The sequence below is a fragment of the Paralichthys olivaceus genome, chromosome 2, assembly GCF_024713975.1.
Source record: "Paralichthys olivaceus isolate ysfri-2021 chromosome 2, ASM2471397v2, whole genome shotgun sequence".
NCBI lineage: Eukaryota > Metazoa > Chordata > Actinopteri > Pleuronectiformes > Paralichthyidae > Paralichthys > Paralichthys olivaceus.
Genome location: NC_091094.1, coordinates 16,025,514 through 16,046,670, shown reverse-complemented (window position 1 = coordinate 16,046,670; position 21,157 = coordinate 16,025,514). Strand labels below are relative to the sequence as shown.

Here is a 21,157-nt window from a genome sequence, read left to right as displayed (position 1 = left end):
ATTTCAACACTAGATATCACAAAGTTCTACACACTCTACCTTTAAGGGTTTTTGAAGAGCTGAACACCACAGTCATTTTGAACGAGGGAAGGATCAAAGAAGAATCTGCTCTGAACAACACGTCGATATTGGAATGGAAGAAGTATTTGTACAGGGGAGTTTGCAGAGCACATGGTTAGATATGTTCAGGAGCACGTGTGTTTCCTGCAGGAAACCCACACGATGAATGCTGAGTTGAACAACATCCATCCTGAGAGAAGCAGCAGAGCGCAGTCACGCTGCAGTCACGGTCTCAGGTTATCGGATGAGTCGTCTCAGCAGTGAAAGAGTCAAGGATGCAGTTATTTTAGTGGCCGTGGGCGTGTCCTGTTCAGATAACGGGACAGGCTGAGGAGATCTGGGATCAGTCTGTGAAAACTACCGCAACTCACAACAACAATAAAACCAGGTTTAAACCCCGTTAGAAGAACATGCGACCGGGAGGGACGGTGATCTGAGCTACGGTGGGTAGACGACGTTAGAGATGTGACGGTTGAGTGAGAGAAAAGTCCGTTTAACGCGCTTTCAAAAGTCGGTCCTCACAATAAAATCAGAACTGGTTTCGTTAGGCTTCGTTTAAAAAAAAAATCCATAATGCAAAGCGACAAACCAGAGTCGAGCGAACCGAAGGGAGCCGAAGGTCCAAGCGACACCGAGGAGAAAGCACCGACCGCGGTTGCTACGCTCGACGCTCCGGCTCCGAAGGGGATCAGCGCCGTTGCGGTTCTCTGGACCTTCGGGAAATGTCTCGGGGCCCTGCTGCCCGTCTACCTGGCCGGGTACTACCGGGTCAGCACCAGCCTGCTGGTGTTCGGCATGATGGTCTACACCGGGTGGAAGCACGCCCGAGAGGCCAAGGAGTCGCGCCTGAAGTCGGCCATCCAGCTGCTGGACAACGAGCAGGAGTACACGTCCATGAAAGTGTCCAGGATCAAGAGAGACCTCCCTGCATGGGTGAGACACGAGCACACAAGAGAGTGTTTATACAGCACGACCAGCACCCTCAGCCCACCGTGACATACAGTTACCCCACATTACATAAACACCCTGAAACTATAACATCACAGAGGCATGTGCAGGGTCTGATCAACCATAGATTCACATGGATTCTCAGCCAAGGGCCCCCAGGAGGTAGAAAACATTCCAGGGACCCTCTTAATGTATGTCCCTTGGAATAATTAGACATAACTTGTTATTCTTACACTTCTACTTAGTTATGTGTAAGAACAACATAATAGAAATGTCTTAACATGCATCTAAAATATTTTCACCCTCTCCACACAGAAGTGGAAATCACCGGGTAACTCATGGTGTGATACAATCTGTGAGTGATACATGAACCGCGATCATGATATTATTACGATACAGCTATTCTGCAATGATCATTATATAGACAATTATATAACAATACATCTTGATATCTATCTAACTGAATAAGATTACAAAATGCCCCTTCAGAGGTAAAATGCATTAGAAGATGATATATTGCCATGTTTTTATTTTGTCCCACTCCTATTCTTGATCATTTCAATAGAAGAATCTGGAAACTTTCCATAGACCCCCTCGCAAAGGGCCATGAACCCCCGGAGAACCAAGGGCCTCTAATTGAGAACCATTATGATAAAGAATGGTTTCCAGTAACTTTGCTATTTTTAGCTGCTATGGATTTATATAATTGTGCAGGGTCTCCAGAGATAACATGCCTGCACAGTGAGATTCAGACTCTGCTCTTCAGGTCTTTTAAAAATGCTCTTTCTTTTCCTGCTGGAGTTTAGGTCCTCATTCAAACATGCACACATGCAGTAGTTCCTTTTTGTCACATAGTACTTTGTTCTCCCATGATTTCCTCTAATGAGTGTGTATTTTGTGACTTAAGTTCTCTAAAAGATAATCGGAGCAATTCAGGGACACTTCAACCATCAAATTTTCTGTGTAGTTTTAATTAAAGGTGGCTGTAAAATGAGTAAGACATGCATCAATCATGGAAATGCTGCAACCCTTATGGGTCTGTGTTGACCCAGTGTATCTGGCCACACCCAAACAAGGTTCCTGTGTTGTTTCAGTAATTGCTTACATAACCAGACAGCATGCACACTCATTCAATTATTAAACATCTGTTGTTGTCCAGTACTGCACAACAAATGGCCTGTGTTAGGATTATGAATAAAATATTTAAAAAACTTTAACTGGAGACGTGACTTGCAAAGATAAACAATGTAATAGCATGATACTAGCAGGGCTTTTGATGACCTTTCCAGATGTGCATCAGCCATGGCTGAATCATTTCCTTAAGGTGGTGTGATCATCACGATCAACATGCTCTATTCTTAATTATGTATCATCTTATGTATTTCTCCCTGTTACTGTAGGTCAACTTTCCAGACGTTGAGAAGGTTGAGTGGCTGAATAAGGTAAAATATCATTGGTTTCCTATTTCACTTCCTTTCAGCAAATGACGTTGCACAGAGATGCTGTTTACTCCTCCTTTGTTAAGCCTATAGCACAGACACACGTCTGTTCATTCAGTAGTTCAGCTGTGGTGCTGAATGACACAAGACGGCGTGTGTTTGGTTGATAGCTGATGCTAGCTAAGGGTAGCACTGCCTCGGTTGCTTCCACATTCCCAGAAAAAAGCCCCCCCCCCATTAGTGTTGCCATTCTGTCTGTGCTGCAGAGAGAAGGCCCAGTGCCAGTGCGCCCTCTCAACATTTCCATTTCATTACAGGCTAGCTCACAGGAAGAGGGAGGAGCTGCCCAGTCCACATAAAACTAAATAAAAACTACAGCTATTGTTCCTGCCTCCAACTTTCTCTCTCTCAGACAGACAAGGATCATAGAGATTCAGAAATATACGTTTTCATGGTGACAGGACCACGAGATCTGAGCAGACAAAGCAGAGGTTTGAGACTTTGCACTGGAGGAGAAGGTCAGCAGATTCCACTGTTGCTCAGGCTTCGTCCTCTACAGGAGCAGGCGGCTGATGACTCACTCTCTGCTTATGCCAGACTGAAATCAACTCTGCTTTTTTATTTTTTCCACAGTCACACAAGCTCCCAACTAAACACTGCCCCTGCTTTGTTCTTTCCCCTGTAGAAATGGATACATGGTAGCATTCATATAGTAGCAATAATATTTTGCACACACATTTATTTGCACTTAAGAATACAAACAGTTGAGGAAGCTCAACTGGCCACAGCTGTCTGTCATTCCTCTGTTGTTGCCTGTGGAAGCCAAAGCACCTGACAGATAGTTTTGTTGTGATGTACATGGCTAAAATTACTAGTTGACTTTGTGGTTGAAAACGTCAGGGATGTATATTATATATTTTCTCTCTTACAACCTTGTGCTTGGCGACCTGACCAGGTGCTGCAGCAGGTGTGGCCCTTCGTCGGCCAGTACCTGGAGAAGCTGCTTGTGGAGACCATCGCTCCATCCATCCGAAACTCAAGCTCCCACCTCCAGACCCTCAGCTTCACAAAAGTGGACATGGGAGACAAGGTGACAGCTTTACTATAATGTGAAGCAGCTTTAAAAGATTCACACAAACGCTGCATGTTCTTTACAGCACAAATGTTCTCTCTGTTTTCTGTAGGCCATGAAGGTTGTAGGGATCAAGGCACACACAGAGAATGACAAGGGACAAGTCCTGCTGGATCTGTATATCAGGTAAAGGCTTATCCATTGCTCTTTGTGTTTGTTAGACCCCATTCAGAACTGAAATTTACATCCATCTCTACCACTCTCTCTCTCACTTGTTTGCTTGAACACACACAGACACACACAAACAAATACGCATGAACAATGGACACATCTGTAAACTCAAACGGTGTATTACAACTCCCAGGACGTTTTACCATACATGACACTTTGCTTCTTTTATCTTCAGCTATGTTGGTAACGTGGAGATCAATGTGGAGGTGAAAAGATACTTCTGCAAAGCTGGAGTCAAAGGAATACAGGTCTGTCTTATCAAGTTTTAAATATGTTTTTATTATTGAAGAAGATGTCTACATAAAGCTTATGGGTTTACTGTAATGCATTCATTAATATTTATCAGGAGTTTCACAAGCATCTTCTCTGTCTCTAGCTACATGGGATGATGAGGGTGATTCTGGAGCCTTTGATTGGAGATGTGCCCATAGTGGGCGCTGTCACCATGTTTTTCATCCGCAGGCCCGTAAGTCCATTTTATAATCACCTCTTTATGTACTTTTCTTGTTGTGGCCTTAAACCCAGATTCCTGTCACTCTCACATATCTCAGTTTAGTCTCATAGACATTTCCTACTATTGATTTCTCATCAGTCCTGAATGGTTTGCTGCACACAGTCAATTCTTCTGTCCAAATCTCTTTGCAGAAACTGGACATTAATTGGACGGGATTGACTAATTTGTTGGACGTCCCTGGACTGAAGTGAGTCATACTGAAATAACTTAATACTTAATATAATATAAAACATTATAAAGAGGATAACCCTGTGGATGTTATTATACAGGGATGAATGAATTATGCAGGCAGGGCAGCAGTATGTTTTCATTGACATTACCTCCTCCTTGGTCTCAGTGTCATGTCAGACAGCATGATTATGGATGCCATTGCCTCCTTCTTGGTTTTGCCAAACCGCCTGGTTGTCCCCTTGGTTCCTGGCCTGCACGTGGCCCAACTACGCTCTCCTTTGCCAAGGGTAAAGAGCCTGAACATGCACCTGCAGATAGAGATATTATTTCACATTTCAGCAAACACCAATATATTGTACTTTACACCCTCTTTTTCTTTCTCAGGGTGTGGTACGCATCCACTTGGTGGAGGCACAGAAACTAGCTGCAAAGGACAACTACGTGAAAGGGGTCATGGCCGGCTTGTCTGACCCTTATGCCATATTGAGGGTCGGCCCTCAGACCTTTACATCCCAGCACATTGACAACACAGACTCTCCCAAGTGGGAGGAAATGTATGAGGTAAGGACAATAAAGTGTTTTAATTTGAATTGACTGGAATCTGTGTTGTTATTATTCTGCACACACAGGGGTGGAAATATTCTTAGTTTTTCATGGATGTCATGTGTCATTTCACTTTGTTCTGTATTTGAGTGTTGAGACTGTTCATTTACATTCATGAGGCCATAGCCAGCATCCATACAGACCGATTTGTCCGTCTTCATGTCCTTATGTGTGTCTGGTGCATCAGGTTATTGTCCATGAGGTGCCTGGTCAAGAGTTGGAGGTGGAGGTATATGACAAAGACCCAGACCAGGATGATTTCCTGGGCAGGTACATATCATGTCTTCTGTGTGCCGATGTTGAATCTGACATTGCCACATTTCATCTGCCATCTACTTTTCATTGGGAAAAAGTTTACTATTCTAACAATCAAATAATGTGTGCAATGATCATTTTATTTTCAGAAGAACATTTGTCTTTTAGTAATTCTGCCTTACACTGTTTCATACAGGGCCAAACTGGATTTGGGCATTGTGAAAAAATCCATATATGTCGATGATGTAAGTAAAAAATCTTGTGATCTCGGTCACAATATTCAGTTGTATAAGCAAAGTCTTGAAGTTTATTTATTATTATATAACAGGGACAATACAGAGAAACATTGTAACAAGTTGCAAGAATATGATAAACAGAATTTCTATCTGAGGCTAATTTGCAATCCCTGTCCCTTGTTAGGCTTTTCTTATGTAGAAAGATCACAACGAATTGTTCTAATAGAAATCTAATAATAATACAAAAATAATAATGCATGTTGTTTTTCATTTCTGTAGGTAAGGAATTCAAAAATGTGTTCCCATTACTCACAAAGATGGGTCACTGAAAGTGGTTTTTCGCTGTGCCACGCTGAATTTACTGTGTGGATTGTAAATGTGTGTCTGTGGTTATTTCCCCAGTGGTTCACTCTGAAGGACACTCCATCAGGACGGGTTCATTTCAGACTGGAGTGGTTGACCTTGCTGCCAAGCAGCGATCGACTAGAGCAGGTTTGAGTCACTTATTTCCACTGATACTTATTTACACTGATTCCCCTTAAGTGATGACCCTATGTGCCCTTAGTGGATTTCTTTGTGCCCCTCAGCTTATTGTGTCACACAATTACAGTTAAAAAAAATCTCTGTTCATTCCCCTCCCAGATCCTAAAGAGGAACGAGAGTGTGACTAGTAAGACTGCTGATCCACCATCTTCTGCCATCTTGGTTGTGTATCTGGACAAGGCTGAGGCACTTCCTGTGAGTCAAATATCTCTGTGTGTGCCACCATGTTGGTGCTCAGTTCTGAGTGGTTTCCTGTGTGTGGTTACACTTGAAGCAGAGCAGTAACTGCCATCTGTTAGACATTCCTCATTGTTGTTGCCTTGTCCTCTAACCCTGCTCCCTCCAGTGCAGTGTGGAGTGTGGCTAACTTTATCCAGGACTGCGGAACACATAGCGTGCGCCGTGCTCATTTCTACTCTCATATCTCATACTAAAGGCAAAAGCATTGCAAAAACAAAACATCCTCGGAATGAAGCTCAGTCTTTGTGGTTTCTTTTGCTACAGATCTCTTACTTCCTGATTATACCAAGCAGCACAGGGCTCTTATTATTGCTGCTGTTGCTATGGCAGCCTTTGAAACACTATTATTCACATAAACCATGTGTTGTCAGAAGGGCTGATGAGTTTTTTTTAGCTCTGCTCTTGGTCACAGAACAAGTCATTGTTCACATGCCTCACTGTGTATTCATATTTGTCTAACTTAGAAATGTTCTAGCACATTTCCCCCTTTTAGATTCACATTCTGATACCTGGACATACACAAAGAGTACCAATCAGATACAAGTGCATTAAAAAACCTATATCCATTTTAACAGCTCTATGCTATTAAGTTAACCCTGTATGGAAGTTATGATTCTTGTATGGCCTGGCTCTGGAGAATTAATGTCGTAGGACATCTTTTATTTTCTAGTTTTACAGTGAGAACTGAAACAAACCTGATCCAACAAATCCAGAAATACATAGCTGTTAATTAGTGCAGCCACAGTTTATAGAAATAAAAGACCTTTTAGAGTAAAGTCACAGTATGAAACAGTGTAACAGCCACTTCAACCAAACAAATCTAGGATTAAATTGGCTACACACTAGTGCCACCCCTTGAAACTGTATTGCACATGGCACTTTTTACCTTTTTACTTGTGGGACCTTCCAGTGTGATATATTGCCAGACTGCTGACATTATAGTTAGTTCTGGCTAACACTACACTACCTGAAATCATTTCTTCCACATCACTCTAAAAATAGTACTTGCCAGTGGCAGTACAGTGCAACTGCCGATTTGGAGCGGCAAACAAAAAGTGATTTCTGGGCAAACAAATCTGCAGTTTTATCGCAGTGAGAAACAACTACTTTAAAGATGTGGCATCGGATCAGTACATAGATTCGGGAAATTGCCAATGCCCTGTCATTTTCTGCAATATCAGAGGAGTATCAGATGCTGGTGACCGTTTAGGAACATTTCTATGTCTAATTCTGTGCATCTTTTAGATGAAGAAGGGAAATAAAGAGCCCAATCCCATGGTGCAGTTGTCTGTGGAGGATGTCACAAGAGAGAGCAAGGTATATCTAATAGGAAAACCAATTGTGATGTTTTTATTTTTGATTAATGTGAATCTTGATCCCTATCCTCTATTCCTGCCTTTAGACTTGTTACACAACTGTTAATCCAGAGTGGGAGGAAGCGTTTACCTTCTTCATCCACAATCCACTCAAACAGGACATAGACATTCAGGTAACAGCTCATAAGCATAAGCTCTTTAGCTGATCTGCAATAAAGTGCAGGCATTCTGATAGACATACTAGTTGTCATCTTATTTTGTTTTTTCTCTTCATTTTAAATGAACCAGGTGAAGGATGCCGACCGTGTACAGACCTTGGGCAGTCTGACTATCCCTTTGTCCCGTTTGTTGTCCAACGCCAATCTTTCTCTGGACCAGTGGTTCCAGTTGGACAGTTCTGGAACAGCCAGTCGCATCTATATCAATGCAGTTCTCAGGGTAAATCACAAGTAGACCAACTGATCAATCCTGCAATGCATCAGACCAAGAAGTTAAAAAAAGCAAATACACAAAAAACAATACAAAGTAGAAGTGTATACTGGGATCACAACTAAAAATAAATTCTGGGATTTTGGTCACATTTGTCTCTTATTTTTTCCACTGTAACATAGGTCCTGTGGTTAGATGAGGAACGTATTGCAGCAGATGTGTCATCTGATCTGGCAGCTGGACTTTCCAAACAGCTGCCTCAACAGAGCTCCCCCCATCCAAGCTTTGCCACAGAGGTAACAGATGACAGTGTATATATGTTATGTGAGAACACTCTGAGTCTATTGCACATATTTTAAAGTTTGACATTTTTTTCAGGGAGTGCTCAGGATTCACCTGTTGGCAGGTCAGAATCTTGTTCCGAAAGACAACCTGATGGGAGGAATGGTGAAAGGGAAAAGTGATCCTTACGCCAAGATCAATGTTGGGGGCGAAACATTCACAAGTCATGTGATCAAGGGCAATCTTAACCCCACATGGAATGAGATGTACGAGGTAAATAACAGGAAGTCGTGGAAAGAAAATCATTTTTATTCTACTGAATGTTGACTGCTGGGAAAAATGTTAAAGTGCACTTCTAAATGTCTTGTATACTTTGGTTTGAAAGATTGTGACTGTGTTCTCCCTTCAGGTGATTCTAACACAACTGCCAGGCCAGGACCTGCTTGTGGAACTGTTGGATAAAGACATGGACATGAAGGATGACTTCATGGGAAGGTAGCTGCATATTATTTAATAATCACATGCATTCATTTGATTCAGGAAGATACATTCATATGTCATATGTCTTGACACACAGGTTGAAGATTAGTTTGAAGGACATCATTGATTCCCAGTACACTGATCAGGTGAGATAACTACTGTCTCTTTAGTTTGTGATGAGCATATCGAGGGTTATTCTCTATGGGCCTACTTCTTCAAAAAGGTCTGAATTTTAAAACCTGCAGAAACGTAATAAGCTACATTAACACGGTTTCTCTGTAATTCTCAGTGGTACACTCTCAGTGATGTGAAATCTGGTCGAGTTCACCTGGTGCTAGAATGGGTTCCAACATCCTCAGAGTCCGAGAGGTTGGACCAGGTCAGTTTTTCCAGATCGAGTCATTGACTGATGGATGCTTTGTGGTTAGCTTGATTCACCTTCACCCTTCTCTTCCCTGTCTCCTCAGGTTCTTCAGTTCAATTCCAGACAGTCCTACAAGAACAAAGCCCTTCCCTCGGCAGGCCTCCTGTTTGTGTACATCGAGCAAGCAGATGGTTTACCAGTGAGGCCTTAGATATTGTTGTGAAGGATTCAATGCAGGGTTAAAGCAGTAAAACCACAAAGATCATAATCGCCTGTTCTATCCCTTTGCAGGTGAAGAAGAGCGGAAAAGATCCTAAAGTGGGAGCAGAGCTGACTCTTGGAGAAATGTCTCGCAAAACGACAGTAAGATACCAAAAATAGATACGGAGCACTTCAGTGAATCCCAAAGAGAAATTCCACAACTCATTCAGATAATACTGCATTTGATGGTTTTCCGTATTGTGGTTATTGTACTGGTCCAAATCAGTACATTTTTTTTATGCTTGCCTCTGCTCTAAAGGTATGTGAGCGCAGCACATCACCTCAGTGGAATGAGGCATTCTGTTACCTGGTTCAAGATCCCAGAAAAGATATTCTTGTAATCAAGGTGGGATGGCTTCACTGCTTATTCAACACACCATAGATGCAAATATTGTAATGTCTGTTATACAAACACTCCCACCCCCCCTTCTTTGTTATGTTTCCAGTTCTCTCACAGCTGGACCCTGCCCATTGGTTCCCTGGTGGTTCCTATTAGAGAGCTGCTGTCAGAACCAGAGCTGGTCCTGGACCAGTGGTTCAATCTGGATGGAGCCTCACCAGAAAGTCGGGTTCTTCTAAGGGCTGAACTTAAGGTCGGAGAGTCTTTTCATTTTCTCTGTGTTTAATGCTAGATAGTTAGTGTTTGTGTATTTCTTTAACTATGTACAATATTTGTCTCTGTTCATTTCTAATGTGTATGTCTCAGTCTGTATCTTTGGAGTCTGTGGCTTTAGAGTCAGTTCTCTAATTTTGTACCTGATCTAATGATACTGATATTTACAGTCAGGATTATTACAAAGCTGGTTAACAAAGTGAAATAATTAGTATCCAATTCAACTGCAGTTGCTGATTCCCACCAAATGTCCTGGTGCCATTGATAAGGCCATGGTCACTTCAGCATCAGACCCCTCTCCTGCTCAGCGAAAACCTGAGACAGAGACAGTGCTGAGGTGAGACCATCCGTCGATCCATCCAACCATCTATCCATCCATCTATCCATCCATCTATCCATCTATCTGTTTCTAAATTCTCTCTTAAATTTCCCTCATTGCTACGTTTAAGGTCCAGTTCAGTGGACGCTCCTCCTGTGGAGACCATCGTCTCCTCAGTCACTTCACACGAAGACGTTGACATAAAGGAAAGGGCAGCTGATGTGATTGAAGAGAAGGTTGAAGAAACACCAAGTCCTGTCATGGCACAACCTCCCCACACTTCTCCTGACCTCAGCTTTGCCAGTGAGGTACATCGCTAAATTGTGATCTACAGCACCAGATACAAGCAGGAGGATGTAACACCATCAGGTTTAATAAAATATATGATCTATCTATCTAAGTCAAATGGTCTCTTCTTGTAGGGGCTGCTGAGAATCATCCTGCTGGAGGCCCAGAGTCTGGTTGCCAAAGACAATAAGATGGGTGGTATGGTAAAGGGCAAGAGTGACCCCTATGCAAAGATCAGTGTTGGAGATGATGCATTTAAGAGTAACGTGATCAAGGACAATCTCAACCCTGTCTGGAATGAAATGTATGAGGTGTGTAGAGGCGACTGCACAATTTGAATTCTCAAAAGCTGATTGAAATGGAGATGACAATGATAACCAGCAGCAACCGTTCTCTGTTCTCACAGGTGGTGCTGAGGCCCCAGTCTGGACAGGAGATGCAAGTAGAACTATACGACAAAGACATGGACAAAGATGACTTCCTGGGCAGGTCAGGGCAAATGAGGAGGTTTCCAGCTGTACAGCGACTACTAGTATCACTTGTATATAATTTTGTGCTGTATTTTCACGAAACAAAAATATTAATTGAGTATTTTCAATGATGTATGTTTTTAGTTGAAAACAAAGACTGTAACAGTATCAGGAAATATTTGTACGAATTTTGTCCACTTTTTGAGTGATGAGGCCGTATTTTACAGATTGTGCATTTACCGCACATTATTCTCTAAAATGTGCATTTTATTCCTCATTGCAAACAGATTCAAAATCAGTGTCGCAGATATCATCCATTCCCAGTACATAGACCAGGTGAGTATAATTACTGTGTATGAATATGTGATCCTCTGGTGTAATCACAGGCTGTGACTCAGTAAATGTACATTACATCTCTGTCTCAGTGGTACACGCTGAATGACGTGAAGTCTGGACGCGTTCGCCTGATATTGGAGTGGGTTCCAGCAGTGTCCTGTAATAACAACCTGGAGCAAGTTAGTGCAACATTTTTATAATATGGTCAGGTTTCTCCTGTCAATCATTCACATTTATTAATTAGTCATCATTTGTGTTGCCTGTTCCTCTCTCAACCAAATAAGATTACCTGCTTGGCTGATTCAATGGGCACATCCCCACTGTAATGAGTCACTGTAATGTTTTTGTGTGGATTCTCTGCTGCAGGTGATGCAGCTACAGTCTCTCCAGTCTTACCAGAACAAGGCTGTTCCCTCTGCAGCTCTGTTCTTTGTTTATGTGGACAGAGCACACTCATTGCCTGTGAGTACCTTGTCATTGTGTACACAGTCTGAGGTGTGCTGCTTAAGAGATGCTCAGATGAAAGAGTTTAAAATGACTTCTTCTTCTTCAGAATTTGTTTTATAAGTAAAATAACAAAACAATGAAAAAATAGTGGTTGGCTGAGCAAGTTAAGAATATGTTTTAGAAGAAAAGAAGAGAGGGGATTGAATCTATTCATCAAATGTTGTGTGTTACATATTTCTGTGTCCAGTTCAAGAAGAGTGGAAAGGAGCCCAAGGCTGGGGCTGAGCTTGTATTTGGAAACACAACCTACAAAACCAAGGTATGATGCTGATAATAAATAAATGAAACACACAAAGACAAGAAACTAAACAAGGGTGTAGGTAAATGACTAACAATTTACTGAGTAAATCACTAAAGCTTCTATGTGTGGAATTAGAATCATAACTTTGGCTCCTCTTAGCCTAACGACAGTAAAACAGACAGAAGCTTTGTAAGCAGTGTTTACAATTCCACTGTTAATATATTTTAGTTGAAACCACAAGGAAGACACAACTTTAAGTGCTGTAAATGTATGATTTTTATATTTTCTCCTTTTCTTCTGATTGAAGGTTTGTGATCGCTCCAGATCTCCTCAGTGGAGTGAGCCATTCTACTTTTTGGTGCAGGATCCTAAAGAGGAGATGCTCATAGTGAAGGTGAGTAATACACACTATCTAAACACTGCTGTATATTATAGCTTAATCTCTGACTTTATGAATGTGCCCTGATCACTGGTAGTTGTCGAGTGCGTGGGACCAGCCAATGGGATCTCTGGTTGTTACTGTCAGAGAGCTGCTCACTGAGCCACAGCTGGTCCTGGACCAGTGGATGCATCTGGATGGAGCTTTACCTGAAAGTGAGATTCTACTTAGGGCTGAACTCAAGGTACGAAAAAATACACACACACACACACAAACACAGGGGATTGGTGCCATTGTCTCTGATACACAGAATAACCATCCAGAAATGTGTTATTGACAGATCCTGAATTCAAGGATGACTGAAGTTCCACAGCCTTCTGTGACTAGTTCAGAGAAAGAAGAGGTTGTCACCAGCTCTGACAAAGCATTCAGAGCAGCGATGGAAGAGGAAGAAATCCCAGAGCTGCCAACACATGAGTGAGAGTTTGGGTTGATGTTATATAATGTGCCTATTCAAATATGTCTCACACATAAGTTCTATTCTATAAGTTTGCAAAAAATACACGTTTCAAACAAACAAGCAACTACAATGACACTCCACTAAGTTTCACAGTATCAGTTTATGTATATATTTCTTGTGTATAAAGAATAATGAGATGAAAACTGCTGTGTCTTTGAGTTATTGTAGCAATGGGTAGGTGGAGTTTCTCAGGAAATGTACTTTAAAAAATGTACTGTGTGTGTGTGTGTGTGTGTGTGTGTGTGTGTGTGTGTGTGTGTGTGCGCGCACGTTCAGGTCTGTTGCTGTATCCAACCAGCCCAAACAACCCGAAGCAGCAGAAACATGTACTCCCACAGCTCCTGCTGAACCAGCTGCCGTTTACGCTGCACCTGAAACATTCCCTTCTGCTGTTGCTGTGAGTTTCATCACTTATCAGTCAGTTGTTATTGGGTTTTCTCTGTTTTCACCTTCATAACCATGATTTGATTTTGCTCAGCTGGAGAAAGAACAAACAGATGCGGAGGAGTGTCCCTCACAATCACACACATCAGTGAAAGGAGACTTTGAACCACAGCAAACAAAGGGGTGAGCTCCATGTTGCCTTAAAGGTCCATTGTGTGGGATTTAGTGGGAATCTGTTGGTAATCACTTAAAAGTTAGACTTGTGTTTTTGTTACCTCAGAGCACTTTATATCTGGAGTCCCTCATACGACACTGCCATGTTTCTAACAGTAGGTCAGAAGTGACAAATCAAACACCGGCTCTAAAAGTGATCTTTTTTATCTTCTATGTTCATTTTCTTATGTTTTATGGTTAAGGGGTATTCAGTTGGCTGCAATCTACATCTCACTGAATCTTTAATCATGATTTAAAAAAGAAGTATAAATAGTAGAAGAGTGATCAATCACTCCACCAAAAAGAATCCTGACTTTAGAGGGTGTGTGTGTGTGTGTGTGTGTGTGTGTGTGTGTGTGTGTGTGTGTAGTGCTGGTCCCGATAGCCTTGCTTTCGCCACAGTGACTGGTCTTCCTGCTGAAACCCTGGGTCCCGCAGAGCCTAAAGAAACTCATCCAGCACACACCAGCCCCAGCAAGGACTTTGGGGAGGAGGTGGGTTTAGATTTGAAAGTTAAGCTTCCACCAAGCACCTAATGGGAGTTGTTGATAACCCTGGTTGAATTTTCAGGGGAGTCTTTATCTGCAAATGTCAGGGCTCCATCAAAGCTGTGAATCTGATAACAACAAGTCTTTACTGATTCCTTATTTGTGTCTGCAATCATTTGATGGTGAATACTTAAGCAAACTGATGCTGCTGGGTCTCATCCGATTATGTGGATTTTCTTTACTACAGGAAATGCATCTATCTTATAAGAGTATTTTCACCTATTACAGTGGCAGCAGTAATATCTATTTAAAAATGCATCTACTGTTAGGAATGATGTGGGGAAAAGTCTTTCAATAAGCCTCTGTTAGAGAAGAGGTTTCTTTACCAGGTGCTCTAAAAATTGTTGGAGATTAAGAATGTCAGTGATTCTGGCCACAAAGGTTGAATTGCATATGCAGAGAAAGATTTAAAACCATGACATAAAGAATGAATGCTTTTATCCTCCTATATTCTTGGTGTCCTGTTTATAGTAGCTACACATAAAAAGCTCAAACACTTCCTGTATTTTTGAAATCAATTACAATGTTCATCCTGCAGGGGGTGCTGAGGATTCACCTGCTGGAGGCCCAGAATCTGGTGGCAAAGGACAACCTGATGGGAGGCATGGTGAAGGGCAAGAGTGACCCCTACGTCAAAATCAACATAGGTGGCGTTATGTTTAAGAGTCACGTTATAAAAGAGAATCTTAACCCAACGTGGAATGAAATGTATGAGGTAGGAAGCGCTCTAATTTTAAGTATTCAACATAGTCTGTGTTTCATTGTATGTTCAGTATTTAGTTTTCTTACTGTGGATTTTTGTCTATTTTGAACAGACGGTGTTGAGCAGGAACAGCCTCCAGGAGATCAAGTTTGAAGCGTTCGATAAAGATCTAGATTCTGATGACTTCCTGGGCAGGTGTGTGTCCTGAACACTGCTCACTGTTGGTTAATCAGTTACTTATATCTGAGTCCAAGATATTAACACGTAGGCTCCTTTGTTCGTTTATGTAAGAACTGTTTTCACTGAAACAAACTGGGTCATATTCTTGTTTTAAAAATCAAATTTTGTTGAGTTCCTCCTGTTGTCATGATATAAATTTGAATATAAACCTCAGTGTCAGTGCACCCAATCTGGAATCAAGACAGTGAAATTGAAATCTTATTTTAAAAATTCCTTGTTTTGTTATTCACAGATTCAGCATTAAGCTGAACGAGGTGATCAGATCACAGTACACAGATCAGGTTAGTCTGTAACTCATAATCAGATGTCACAGCATGTGAATGGTTTCATTTTCTCATTTAAAGGGTGTTTCCATACTTCTTTGTTTCTGTTGCAGTGGTACACGCTGAACGACGTGAAGTCTGGGCGGGTTCATTTGATACTGGAGTGGGTTCCTACAGTTTCACATTCAATCAGACTTGACCAGGTCAGTCCTTGATCCGTGTTTACAGTTTTATCTGCCACCGATTTTATCCTCTGTTTATCCAGATTATTGATGTGTACCCTGGAGAGCAGCCTCGTAGACGCAGGGAACATTATTCTCATCACAACATTATTTCTAGGCTTAATGGGCTGTTCTCCATATTGCAGGTCCTGCAGCTTCAAACTCTCCAGTCTTTTCAGAACAAAACGGTCCCCTCTGCTGCTCTGCTCTTTGTCCACATGGAGAGAGCACAATCATTGCCTGTAAGTTGCCTGCAGTTTATCCCCATGCTGTTTAATAGTTAAGGAAAATCATTTGTCATGTAATAAAATCTGAGTGCTTCTTTCTGGCTCATCAGTTGAAGAAAAGTGGAAAGGAGCCCAAAGCGGGTGCTGAGCTCATTCTGGGTGAAACAACATACAAAACCAAAGTGAGAATCCTCACGCACAGTCCTCTACACTTAGTCCAGTTGATTCAGTTTGAAATGTAATGATGCTATCTTATCTTTTCATCGTCTCTAAGCTGTGTGACCGCAGCACCAGTCCTGAGTGGAACGAGTCTTTCTTCTTCCTGGTCCGTGAGCCAAAACATCAGATGCTCGTCGTAAAGGCAAGACCTTTATTAACATTTGTTTGTTTGAAGAGAGCATATCTGCTGTTTGCAGAAATGTTCAATGAAACTTTCATTCCCTCGCTTGCATTGCAGCTGTCGAGTGGCTGGGACCAGCCAATGGGATCTCTGGTTGTTACCATGAAGGAGCTTCTTGCAGAACCACATCTGGTCCTGGACCAGTGGTTCCGTCTGGATGGCGCCACGCCTGAGAGTCAAATCCTCCTGAGGGCTGAGCTCAAGGTGAGAATCCAGACGTATTTGATTGCTAAAAAACAAAGATATCTTTGATGCCACGCTGAATTTGTTTCCCATAGATCCTGGATTCCAAGATGGTGGATTTGATCAGTGCAGGCACTCTGCCCTGTGCCGGCTCTGGAGCTGGGCAGGTGAAGTTGACGCTGTCGTACTCCTCACAGGACAGGAAGCTCATTGTGTTCGTCCATGCTTGCAGGTGTGTTTCCTCAAATACTGTGCCGCAACACTTTTAGTAAGATTGTGTTATCTCCAGTTTTATGGGTCAGGTTAAAGAATAGGTTTATATTTCTCGGCACTCAGAATATTTAGACATGTGGTTTTTATATATCTTTGAAACTATTCTAGAAGAAGAACTTACAAAGTGAGGACATAATTTATAAAACTCGACATGGGAACCCTGGAAATCCTTGTAAGTCTCAACCTGCCAATAGATGGAACGAGCACTCTGGCATTCCTTCCTTCACTTTCTTGTTTATCTATTTATTTAATGTATATGTTTGTTCCTTCATTTTTAGCTCCTCTGCTGCCACTATTGTTGATGTTATTGTGATTATTGTAGTTGATAATATTGGTGATAATATCCTCCTGGTTATTGTTGTTATTGTTGCTATTACCACTTCTGCTATCTTGGATGATATTATTATTATAATTTTGATTATTAAGATTTTTGTAGTAGTGGTGGGAGTGGTAACTTTGCTGCTGAACTGCAGTACATCACAGTGGTGCTGAGGTAGTAGAGCTCATTTGAAGATGGATGTGATGTGTGTTGTATGTTTGTGTGTACATGTACCTGGTTTTTTGTATGTATATTAACTAAAACAAGATAAAACCTCTAGTGAAGAAAATGAGTAATCCATAATTTGCACATTGCTCTGTATTTATTTTACAGAGGCATTATACTGATTTAATGTGCTGGGAAGTTTTAAATATGCTTTTAAAAATGATTTAAGTTATACTTACATCTATGTCTGTGTGCAGAGGTCTGATGCCTCAGACAAAGGATGGTGTCGACAGCTACGTCTCCCTCATGTTGCTGCCAGACAAAAGCAAGGCCACCAAGAGGAAGACAGCAGTGAAGAAAAGAGACGTGCAGCCAGAATACAAGGAGAGGTAATCAGCTAACTGACTGACTGCACTGTATTCATACTCAATGTTTTTTTCTTATCTGTTATGATCCTTGTTAGCTTCAGTATTCATGTCTAATCATCTTCGGCATTTCCTTCCAGGTTTGAGTATGATCTACTGATGGAGGAGACGAGATTCAGGCGCCTCAGTGTATCAGTGAAAAACAACTCGGCCTCGTTCAGGAGCCGTGATGTGATTGGACAGGTCAGTCTGAGACTCTGCAGTATTTACATCAGCCCTTAATGTGGCATGGGACTCACAGGAGGTCTTGTGTTTCTACTTTTTAAAAAGTAGTGCATCCCACACAGTAATATTTCTGCCAGTAGTAATTCATTTGTAGTTCAGAAGTAAATACACAAGTAAGTAACTAGTCCAGAAAAACCCACAGATTTAGAAAATGTGTTGAAATCCACACTTGTCCATGTTAGGCATTGCAGCTCACTTTAAGTGTATCCCTGCCTTTTCCGATTCTTCCACTCTGAAGCTTGGTGAATACGTTTGGGAGGGCACTAAATATATGTTAACATTGTGTCATTCCTGTTCTCCAGGTGCAGATCGAGTTGGCTGAAGTTGACCTGATTCCTGGCATCACAGAATGGTGAGGAGAGACAAAGTGCTCTTCAGCCTCCATTTAAAAATCTATTCCTTATCTATTCAGTAACAATCGTAAACAACCAACCCTGACCATCTGTTGATGGACATGATTTCTGTTAACAAAAACATTAGATTCTTCCCTGCTGACAAAGAGACAGAGAGCGTCATTAATTCAACATAGGGGCTTTTTCCTGCCAGCCTTTGTAAAATGTCCGGAAAATGCAAATATCTCAGGATAAGGAGGAGCCATACACGTCGTCTTCAAAACAAAACAAAAAACAAAATCACTATGATTTACTCAGCAGAAATATTTATGTCATGTCCTGCTTCATGCTCTACCCAGACACCACCCCTCACCTGGATGTTCTGGATATTTTCATGTTGTTGTGAAAGTATCCGACTCAAACAATCTCCAGCTGCGTTCTTCATATGTGAAAGACAAACGCCAGAAAATGTCTGCACACCCTTTTCTGGACATTTTCCAGATGTTTGAAAGACTGCTGTGGTTGAAGTTGTTTTTGTGGAAAAAAACAAACGATGAAGCTGCTCAAAGCACCACTGAACCCTTCAGTGCTGTCTGTCCATACAATCTGCATGTTCCAGACAATCTGCAGAGCATTTAGCCTGTACAACTGAGGCCCAGTTAGCATATTAAGTTAGCAGGTATGTGCACAGAAGAAAAATGGACACTGGAGTGAATGGAAACATTCTGAAATGGAGATGGAGTATCAGAATCCGAAAAGCTTTACTGTCATTGCAAAAAATTGCACGGAATATGCTACGCAGTACCTAAAAAACCATCCATACACACACATCAGGGAGCGCTGGATCGCTACATCTAGTATAATTTAACTGTGTTCTCTATTTTCATTGTTTGAGGATCATCATTACTTTTTTATTGACCGACTGTCTCTTTCTTTATTCTAGGTTCACTCTGAAAGATGACGCTGAATAGACGCTCTGATGCTGATGGAGTACAATGATAACGATGATGTCATTGCTCAACTTGGCATTGTGCCATTGCTGCAACTCACTCTGATGCCTTCTCCTTTACACCTCTGCATACAACGCCACCTTGGCAGCCTTACCTGCATCCACCCAGCTCTATGTGTATCAACATGCCGTATTATATAGAAGTGGACTGCACTGAATGTTCACATACATAGTCTCACCAAAGATACGTCTTCACATACATACATACTCTCACCAAAGATACATCTTTACATACATCCATACAAAGATAAGTTGGCTGAAGTAGCTGAGTTGACAAGGTTAAAGTGCATGTTTATTTTGAATGAAGGTTATTTTACTATAGGAAGAAAATAATAGAATTTGAAAGATTGAGTGGAGAAGAGGGAAGATGTAACGGGACAGAAAGAATTGAGTCATGTTTTGTTTTTGCTATTTTTGTCGCTGCAAGAATGTTTGATTGAGAGTATCTTATCAGAAGAGCAGTAGCATTTGTAGACCATTGTTATGGTTGCACATGGATGCTAATAGTAGTATTTCGGATCTGAAACGAGAGGTTGACATCGGGTTTAATATATATTTTTCGATGCTTTGCTACATTTGTGTTTGAATTTGCTTTTGAAAACAATTTTATATGTTTTTTACTTTGTATCTGTTACATTGCACCTGCGTTACAATCAAATTGTGCTGTATTTGATTTTGTGTATATTTGCAAAAATCATGGATCAGATATTGTTTGTGGAAAGATGAAAAATAAACAGATTTTGCACATCTCCCCTCAGTGTGTTATGAAACCATTTTATGGGGGGTAACATTTAGAAAACAGTTTTATTTGCTGTTCTTTAAAGACTTTCCACTTCCACAACAGTATGAGGTGTAAAAAATCTCTCATGGAGCACTGTCAGGTACATTTTTCCTGTAACCGATGAATCAGAAGCTATCATTTTGTTGTATCAGATTCTTTTCTGCACGAGCAGATTAGTCTCAACGTGTAGTTTTTCATCAACGATATTATTAATTGAGCCTGTTGAAAACCAGTCAAACACTCCTCTGCAGCTTTTACATACATTTTACAGCTCTGAAGATCATGGAAAAATAGAGCTTGAGCCTTATAAATCTGATAAGTGCAGTGCAGTAGCCAATCTATATCGCCATGTTAGAAAGTGGGTTTAAATACTGTTTGAGGGGTACTGCAACTGTGCAAGTGATCCAAAAGCCCTAGTCACAGCTGTAGTAAACCACACTTTGTGTGTAAATATGCACGATGCGTCTCAACTCCCTCCCATTGTATAAAACATATCAAGCTCCCACTGGTGCACATGCTCAACCAATTTTGAAGCATGAACACTCTAACAAACATCAGTATGTCAAACTTCCCTAAAGCTATAAGGACATTTTCATTTTTCTTTAATTTTGGCGCCTCTTTGGACAAAAGCCGTAGAGTTTCCACTGGCAACTGTTGTAAAATCCTCATCCAGACAGAATGTGCATTTGTTTTGGAAGTAGTGGACAAAGGACACATGTAGCAGGAATGCGATCCATGCATGAGGAGGATATCAGAGGACACCCAGGCTTTAAACATGGTGTAAATGACTCTGTTTCCAGTTGAATTTGAATGTCGGGGCTCACTGACACTTGGATGACAGCACAGGAGCAGTGTGGAGGCATTTTCTGAATAAGTCACCATTTACGTCATTATATTGGATTTGGCTGCAATTCCGTTTACCCCTGAAACTCCTAAACTGTTAAGTGGACTCCAACACTTCACCCACGCCTCCATCGACATAATGGTGAGAAGACAATGAGGGAATTTTCATTTTGGGGTGATCTATCCCTTTAAACATTTCTCATCTGGCAAAAGAAAAACAACAACAAACAGCCCTGGATCTGCCCCTTGAATGTAACGCGTTATTCTCGGGTCCCTGCTTCCACGT

The 21,157-nt window shown here is 41.4% G+C and overlaps 1 protein-coding gene across 1 annotated transcript; it reads left to right on the top strand.

Annotated features, from left to right (window-relative positions):
• Window positions 1-71: 71 nt before the first annotated feature.
• On the top strand, window positions 72-19,997 carry esyt1b (extended synaptotagmin-like protein 1b). The gene is made up of 52 exons (XM_069539026.1): window positions 72-993; window positions 2,409-2,450; window positions 3,403-3,537; window positions 3,632-3,705; window positions 3,926-3,998; window positions 4,127-4,216; window positions 4,396-4,451; window positions 4,602-4,722; window positions 4,820-4,996; window positions 5,226-5,308; window positions 5,490-5,538; window positions 5,932-6,021; window positions 6,172-6,267; window positions 7,558-7,629; window positions 7,715-7,801; window positions 7,917-8,066; window positions 8,240-8,353; window positions 8,436-8,612; window positions 8,749-8,834; window positions 8,917-8,965; window positions 9,109-9,198; window positions 9,287-9,382; window positions 9,475-9,546; window positions 9,704-9,790; window positions 9,891-10,037; window positions 10,288-10,394; window positions 10,507-10,684; window positions 10,799-10,975; window positions 11,071-11,153; window positions 11,422-11,470; window positions 11,560-11,649; window positions 11,837-11,932; window positions 12,165-12,236; window positions 12,526-12,612; window positions 12,695-12,841; window positions 12,938-13,074; window positions 13,394-13,514; window positions 13,596-13,684; window positions 14,085-14,208; window positions 14,801-14,977; window positions 15,078-15,160; window positions 15,438-15,486; window positions 15,582-15,671; window positions 15,836-15,931; window positions 16,027-16,098; window positions 16,191-16,277; window positions 16,374-16,520; window positions 16,595-16,731; window positions 17,514-17,645; window positions 17,762-17,864; window positions 18,209-18,258; window positions 19,182-19,997. The coding sequence occupies exons 1-52, from the start codon at window positions 634-636 to the stop codon at window positions 19,207-19,209; spliced, it is 5,481 nt and encodes a 1,826-aa protein (XP_069395127.1). The 5' UTR covers window positions 72-633; the 3' UTR covers window positions 19,210-19,997.
• The last annotated feature ends 1,160 nt before the right edge of the window (window positions 19,998-21,157 follow it).

Bases quoted from the DNA above. Each gene is read 5' to 3' on its own strand.
- esyt1b (XM_069539026.1), top strand. From the start codon at position 634: ATGCAAAGCGACAAACCAGAGTCGAGCGAACCGAAGGGAGCCGAAGGT. The intron at 994-2,408 runs GTGAGACACGAG...CTGTTACTGTAG, and splicing joins AGAGAGACCTCCCTGCATGG to GTCAACTTTCCAGACGTTGA. The intron at 4,723-4,819 runs GTAAAGAGCCTG...TTTCTTTCTCAG, and splicing joins TACGCTCTCCTTTGCCAAGG to GGTGTGGTACGCATCCACTT.